Below are 7,796 nucleotides of genomic sequence, written 5' to 3'. Positions count from 1 at the left end.
CAATGCAGCAAAACCTTACCCCACAGGCCGTCAGGAGGGTTTATTTGTGAGGTTCTTTGTGTGCTTGTCTTTTAATATGGCTTTCATCTTAACGGGGAAAAGAACGCCCCACCTTACCCGAGGTAGCTGAGGGTTGTTTGTTTTACGGTCCTCTTTAATTTTATGACTACGACAGAAAAAAAGACCCAAGTTCTAATTTGCCCTTTTAGACTCTCTTACACCCCACTGGCACTGTCAGAATGACCTGAGTGGGGTATTTACAGGTGTAATTTGTACCCACGCAGTGTAACAGTGCCTTGGGATGAATGAGAAGAGGGCTTACAACCTTTTGTCTGTGGAGATCATTTTCTATCTGATGAAAACAAGAAACAACAGGGCCTGGAGTGATTAGGGGAGGGGGGTGTCTTTCAAAATAAAACCACAAAAAAAAAATCAATTAAACAGAAAGACCCCCCCCCCCCCATCGGGGCTGGCTCTGGAGCTGTTTGCTGTAGCTGGTACAGCTCCTCTGATGCTTCCAGGTGGAGCTCATGCTCCTGGGAGTCAACTGGCCTGTGCTGGAGGCACCACTTGGTGCCAGGTGAGAGCCTCTAGACTGCATCAGTAGCAGGCTGTACCCGTTCAGGATCTGGCCTTCTGGCAGCACCGAGGAGAAGGTTGTCAGCTCGGGTTTAACTCTGAATTTGCACCAAAGTGAAATGCCCAGTGGATCTGAGCCATGGGCACGGCTGCGCGTGGCACTGCGTGTGGTGTGGTGTGGTGGGCACGTCCACCCCGTGTTTTCCTGCCCCTGGGAGCGTTGGCGTGAACCCCAGTGAGGTCCTGTTGGTTTTGGGGCTGCTCAGAGTGAGGACGTTTGGGATGGGCTCGTGCCAGGGAAGCAGATCTGGTGCGTCCGGCGCCTTTGCTGCCCTCCAGAGCGGCTGCCTCAGCTTGGAGAGGCGCACCAAGCTCCTGGAGCCTCCTCCTGTAGTTTTGGTGGATTTGTTGCCCTGATGCAGGGCTAAGCAGAGAGGAGGAGGTGGCTGTGCATCCAAATCTCCCCCTGCTCCCCGCCCCCCATCTTGGCAATGTCTAGACTCAATTTATTTATATGTTTTCAGCCAGAGCTGGCCGCTCTGCGGATTAATTCCAGTTAGCTGACTGGTCTGGAAACCAGAGGCTCGCCAGTCCTCCAGGGTTTGGTCCTGTGTGGGAATGTTTGTGGTGTGCTCAGGTAATTTGCAAACACATTTACTTTGAGTCAATTGGCACTCAGTGAAATTAAAGAGAAAAAGGGGTGTGGGGAGGAACTGAGCTTACAACCTCCCTCCTAAAATGCTTTGGAATCCTCATTATTGGCAAAAACCAGGATAATAGAAGGTAGGTCCTGGAAACACAATGAGAAAGGGCTTAATTCCCTGTTTAATATAAAAATCTAAGTGGCAGGAGTGTGCCAGGGATCGACGCGCTGGTGTCTGCGCACTGCTGTAATGAGGAGAGCATACACAAAGTTATGTATCAGTACAGCTTCGAGGGGTCCTTTGCTCCCCTGAGTTTCCCATTTTGACATCACCTGCTAAACAATTCCCTCCCCTCGACCTCTCCTTCTCCTTTGAATTACCCACCGAGTAAAGCGCTTTGTTGCGTGGTGTTTCCAAATTTCAGTTACACACAAAGAAAGTGTGAAAAACCACCCCCCTAAAGGACAAATTTCGCTTGGAATGAGCACATCAGGCTGTGCTGCCCATCCAGCTGGGGTGTCAGGGGCCGCATCCTGATCTGCCTCTGTCAGAAACAGGGTGATCTCCAAGGAGCCTCAGCCCCTGTTCAGTGTGCAAAGCAGGGTCAGAGGGTTGGGGCCGAGGTGGGCCGGGAGCCTTGGCACAAAGGGGGTAAATCAGGTTTAAGCACAGCCTGGTTTTAGCTGATGTAAACCAGCACAGCACTCCTGGAAGTTGTGGAGTTCTTTGGATTTGGGCTGCTGATGGCTTGGCCATTGTCTGCAGCAGTCTGGAGCTGCTGGAGGTCAGGACCGCTGAACCCACTGGGCTGCTGGGCTCGCCAGAGTTGGTCTAATTTCCTGCGGGGTGATTTTCTCCCGTTTTTAAGCGCAGGATCCCCATCTGTCTGTCTCCACAAAGCTGGCTTTCCTGTCTGCAGGCCTGCACGGAGACCCTCCCTCCTCCCCCCCCTTCTCACACCGCCGACTGCACCACGCGTCCTTTTGTCCGTTCCAGATCCTCCCTCCCCTCCCTCTTGCCGTGCTCTCTCCTTGCCCATCTCCCTTCTGCTGTTTTGGGGTGTCTCTGCTTTGCTTCCACACCCCTCATTCCCCTCCTCCCTTGGAGGGGTCAGGGTGTGCCTCTCCCTCAATTTTCGTCACCTTTCCTCCATCCCCAACTCCCTCCCACCCCTCCAGATCCTGTACCACACTTACGTTTGCCCTCATTCATGTGTATTCCTCACCACCCTTCCCTTCCATCTGTCCCCAACATGAAACCCCCGTCCTTTGTCACCGCTCTGCCTGCCTGACCCTCCGTGTCGCCTCTCTGATTGTTTCCTGTCGTGCCGGGCTCAGATCCCTCTCCCCCACACGCCGTCATTGTCCCGCAGCTCAGAACAACGCGGAGCCCGAGCCCAGCCCTGCCACACGCCTGCCTGGGGTCCTCCTGCTCGGGAGAGCCAGCCTCGCGTTCCAGAGGCAGGGCACGGGTCACCGTGGAATTCGGCAGAGCTGCTGCACCCCGGGGGGATGCAGGGGAGGCATTTTGCAGCTCGATGCTCGCTGTGAACACCCCCCTTGTCTTTCCATGTGACGCTTCGGTGATATCCCTGGGGAAATGGTGGCATCTTGGTTAATCTTCCTAAGATGGAATCTCCATCTTTGGAGCGAGCGGCATAGGAGTGGGGCAGGGAAATGTCTGCCAGGGGTGGGTCAGGGAGAGCCCACCCTGTCCAGGGCCTGCTAGAGGGCGTAGGTGACCCCTCAGGGTTTTATCCCACCCTCCTTGGGATGAACCTTTATTCTGGATTTTGTCTGCAGGGGTTTGTCCCGCAGTCCAGTCGTGCCTGGCTCCATGAGGTCTTGTCCTTTGGGTTTCCTGGGAACTAATAACACACCCTGGGGTGACCATCAGTCCACATAGGCCATTTGGAAACTTTACTCAACAAAGCACCACAAACCCTCCTCAGGGTGCAAACTCTGGGGAGTAACCCGCGAGCTACGCTTGATTTGGCAGGGGGTGGATTTGGCTCGGATTTGGGGATTTGCCCAGCTCCTTCTCCGTGTCAGACCTGGCGTTTCCATTCCCCAGGAACGTGGAACTCGTGGCTCAGAGCCGGGTTTAGCGCAGCAGCACTGCTGTGTGGAGCGTTAGAGGAAGTTTTGCGGGAGCCCGGGGCAGGAGGCAGCTGTTCTCCCCACCCCACAGATGGGGGAAGCGAGGCCGCGGGAGCTGAAGCCGCTCCGAGGAGCTGAAAGTCGTGCTGGGAGTCGACAGCAGAGTCCAGATTCACCGGCACGTGCCCCGTGGCGCTGCCAAGAACCCCCGTGGGTGGGTGGCAGCCACACGCAGGGAGGGCTCTGTGCACGCCCCTGCCCGCGGTTCGCCGGGGCCGTGCCCGGTGCCGGCTTGGGCACAGCCAGCCGGGCTGAGCGCGCTCCGTGCCGGGGCACCGCTGGCTGCGGCGCCTGCCAGCGCGGGGAGTTCCTGTCAGCTGTGGTGGCACGAGGCTGTTCCCATCGCCACAGGTGCCGAGCTCGATCCCTGCCAGCCGCGCGGAGTGGTGGGATCGCCGCGTTCCGGTGAACGCCCCCGGTGTCACCAGCCCCGCGTCTCACGAGACGAGCCGTGGATAAAGTGGCAGCGCTGAGTGGCAGCCCTGAACTCCCAGCTGGGGAGGTGCTGTTATTTATTAGGATCTGTATAAATAACGATGTTGCAGCCCGAGAGCTGAGAAATCTGCATCTGGTGGTTGCAGAGGCGCCGTTTGCAGGTCGTTGTGCGTTAAAGTGTGGTGTCAGTGCAGCGAAGTTGGGGAAAACCTGCTGGTGTCAGATGGTCAGAGAGGACAAGAGATGGGCTCTTCAGGGGAGAGAAGGTGGAGTGGGACTGGCTGGGGGATCTCACAGAGGTCCCAGTGCTGTATCCTCATCCTCTGGTTCCGTGAGCCTCAGTGGGACACCCAAACCCTTGGGAAACCAGGGCCAAGTGCTCACCTTGCTCCATCTGCGCTGGTGAAGATTCAGTGCCCTGGAGAATCACGGATTTTAATTTTTCTTGGAGATCTGGGCTTAGAGCAAACCTCCTGCAGAGGAACCCCAGGTTTGCACGGGAATTTGGAGCCAGGCTTTGGAAATGCCTTGGGGCACTGAGTGAGGTTTTGGAGAGAGGGGTCCCAGGGGCAGGACAGCAGCAAGGAGAGATCCGTGAGTAGTTTAGAGAACTGTGCCACATCTGTAAGAATATTTAGTTGCTTGATGGCATCCTGGTGTCATCTCAGAACCTGGAGTCACACAGCTGGTTTGAGACCTTCCAAAATACGATTTGGAAGCCAAAATACACTGGAAAGTCTTTTGCCCTTTTTGGGAAAGCAGAAGACCGTTTTCTGAACTGTGAGGAGCTGGAGAATGGGCTTGGTGAGCTCTTGGAGCTGGGAGAAGGGGCTCAGTGGGCCCTGGCAGCAAAGGAATAGACTCAGTGGGCTCTGGGAGATGGGGGGCTTGCTGGTGTTCAGGAGGTGGATAGTGAAAACACAGGCTTGGCCAGTGATCTCAGGAGAGGGCCTGAGTGCCTAGAGCAGGGGTCTGTACACAGCCTGCTGGGGGGCTCATAGGAGGGCAGCCCTGCCCCATTTCCTACTGTTTTCACCCCAAAGCAAATCCTGGTGTCCTGCTACTCGCAGCCATCCAGTACTGCCAGTGTTTGGGGTCCTGCCATATTTGGGGTGGGGAGGCCAAATTGTTGCATCTCTTGCAACTCTCCTCCAAACCTGGCCCCCTGAAATTCTCCAGATTCACCCCAAAACCTCCTCAGTAGTATAGAAGTCCTCATGGAGGGCTCTGCTCTCTGGAGTCATGGCTGGTGACTCCCCTCATGAGCTGGCACAGGGTGGCCCAGGGGCACCACATCCACCACCCAGGCTGTGGGATGGGTGTCCCCAAGCTCTCTCCTGTCACTACTGGCTGCCCTACATTCATCCCTGTCCCCAGAGCCCCAGGTGGCCATCTTCTCTGAGGGGCCAGGCCTCTTCATGGGGACTGCTGGCCCCTGGGGGTGGCTTAGATCCCCCTGTGACTCACTGGTGTTGGGGTGTGTGGAAGGGAGATCTCAGGGGATGATCTCCGAGGGGAGGCAGTTGGGGTGGGATCGTGTGGTGACCCCCCCATTTCGGGGGATGAGGGAGCGTGGCGCTCCTGAGGGAGGGACTCTCTGGGAATGGTGAGGGTGGACCTCCCTCTGGCATTTCCCTATCAGGGTTAAGGGGAAAGGGCCTTTCCCTTGTTCCAGGTCCTGGGCAGTGGCTGCCACGTGGCACAGGAGGATCGTGGCCGCTCAGCCCGGCGTCCTGAGAGCGGGGAAGGCGGTGGGACGGCCTCGCTAACCGCCGTGCCTTCTTCTCTCTCTTCCCAAGGCTGCAAGATCAAAGCCCTGCGGGCGAAGACCAACACCTACATCAAGACCCCGGTGCGGGGCGAGGAGCCGGTCTTCATGGTGACGGGGCGGCGGGAGGACGTGGCCATGGCCCGGCGGGAGATCATCTCCGCGGCCGAGCACTTCTCCATGATCAGGGCCTCTCGCAACAAGGCGGGCACCACCTTCGGCAGCGCGCCCACCCTGCCGGGGCAGGTCACCATCCGGGTGCGCGTGCCCTACCGCGTGGTGGGGCTGGTGGTGGGCCCCAAGGGAGCCACCATCAAGCGGATCCAGCAGCAGACCAACACCTACATCATCACGCCCAGCCGGGACCGCGATCCCGTCTTCGAGATCACCGGCGCGCCGGGCAACGTGGAGCGCGCCCGGGAGGAGATCGAGACCCACATCGCGGTGAGGACGGGCAAGATCCTGGAGTACAACAACGAGAACGACTTCCTCTCCAGCAGCCCCGACTCCGGCATGGAGAACCGCTACTCGGAGGCCTGGCGGGTCCACACGCCGGCGCCGGGCTGCAAGCCCCTCTCCACCTTCCGGCAGAACAGCCTGGGCTGCATCGGCGACTGCTCCGTCGACCCCGTCTACGAGACCCCCCGGCTGAACGACCAAAACGACTTCAATTACGGTTACCTCTTCCCCAACTACGGCGTGAACAAGCAGGATCTGTACTACGGGGTGCCGGAGTCGGGGGCCCCGATGTGGGCCGGCCAGGAGAACACCAACCCCGTCTCGGTGCTCTTCTCGAAGCAGCAGCGCTCCAGCAGCACGGGCACCATCCACCCCAACTCCCACCGCTCCCCATCCTCCTCCATCCCCGAGCCCAGCCTCTCTGGGCTGCCCAGGCGGTCGCAGGGGGAGCCGCTCCAGGGGTTTTCCAAGCTGGGAACGCCGGCGGCCGCCCGGACGTCCGTCGCCAGCAGCCGCGAGTGCATGGTGTGCTTCGAGAGCGAGGTGACGGCTGCGCTGGTGCCCTGCGGCCACAACCTCTTCTGCATGGAGTGTGCCGTGAGGATCTGCGAGAGGACTGATCCGGAGTGCCCGGTTTGCCACGCAGCAGCCACTCAGGCCATTAGAATATTTTCCTAAAGAGACAGAGCAGGGCACTGGGGGGGTGGGGGGGTAGGAAGGGAGCGTGGGAGGGGGTCCACGAAAGAAAAATGCTGATGATAATAATAATAATAATAATGATAATAATAATAATAATGACATCTGAAGAACAAACAAATGAATGAAAGAATAAATTAATTTAAAGAAGAAGAAGAAGAAAAAGAAAGAAATTATTTTACAAGCAATGTATGTTATTTTTTAAAAAAGAATAAGTGAATAATAAAATTAAAATGAATAGCAAAGCCAGAAATTTTGAAGGGCGAACAACGCTCCAGCCTGCAATGTCTTTTGTAAACCAAGTACTCTGAACGCACACTCGGATCTCGCAAGCAAAGTGGTTTAGTTCAGTTTTTTTTTTGGTGGTGAGATTGGGACTTCTCGGCGATGACCAAGCCAGGCCACCTGGATCGGCCGGGAAGGGAGCAGGGACGCGGGGAGGGCCCTGCCAGCCTTTCTCCAGCCGTGTTCAACCTTTTGTCTTGGCCTGAAGCCCCCACTCTCCTCCCCCCCAGGGATGTCAGCCCAGCTGGGAACTCGGAAAGAAACAAACAGAAAGAAAGGAAAACGGATGACGGGGAGTTTGAAGAACAAGAAAGAAACCATCAACCTCTGGGAACCTGTTAGAATGAGGGCACAACTGTATTACCTCAAAGATTTAAACAAAAAAAAAAAAAAATCCACAGCTAAAGAACTTTTGTTGTTTTCCTTTTTTTCTAAAAAAAACCAAACAAAAAACCACAAAAAAAAAATCAAAAAAAAGAAGGTGAAGAAATAAAAACGACGCCGGTGAAACTGAAGAAGGTTTGGAAGAACCTACTGGGATCACACCAGGCGACGAGCGTTTATTTTGTTATTCTGAGCCACCACGGAGTCTGGAACTTTGTTCTTTTTTCCTTATCCGAGCAGGGATTTGTTCATCAGCCGAATCAGGAGTCACTAACAGGGTATTTCCAAAGCAGTCCCGAGTTCCCAGCCATGGGGGGAGTGCATCGACTTCCATGTTTCCGTAGGTCACTCTTCATCCTTTTCTCCAAGTGATGCCAGCTGCAGCTA

General features: G+C 56.1%; 1 protein-coding gene across 1 annotated transcript in view; it reads left to right on the top strand.

Moving 5' to 3' along the window:
* Window positions 1–6,830, top strand: part of MEX3A (mex-3 RNA binding family member A) — a 13,186-nt gene extending 6,356 nt beyond the window's left edge. Inside the window, exon 2 of the mRNA XM_027907074.1 lies at window positions 5,617–6,830. Within this exon, the coding sequence (XP_027762875.1) occupies window positions 5,617–6,722 (1,106 nt within the window). The 3' untranslated portion in view covers window positions 6,723–6,830. The remainder of the gene's footprint in view (window positions 1–5,616) is intronic.
* The last annotated feature ends 966 nt before the right edge of the window (window positions 6,831–7,796 follow it).

Source organism: Empidonax traillii, unplaced genomic scaffold (genome assembly GCF_003031625.1).
Source record: "Empidonax traillii isolate 1590-97213 ecotype Southwest subspecies unplaced genomic scaffold, ASM303162v1 scaffold1397:size233085, whole genome shotgun sequence".
NCBI lineage: Eukaryota > Metazoa > Chordata > Aves > Passeriformes > Tyrannidae > Empidonax > Empidonax traillii.
Note: the sequence above shows the minus strand (reverse complement) of the source record. Positions and strands in the feature narration are given on the sequence as shown.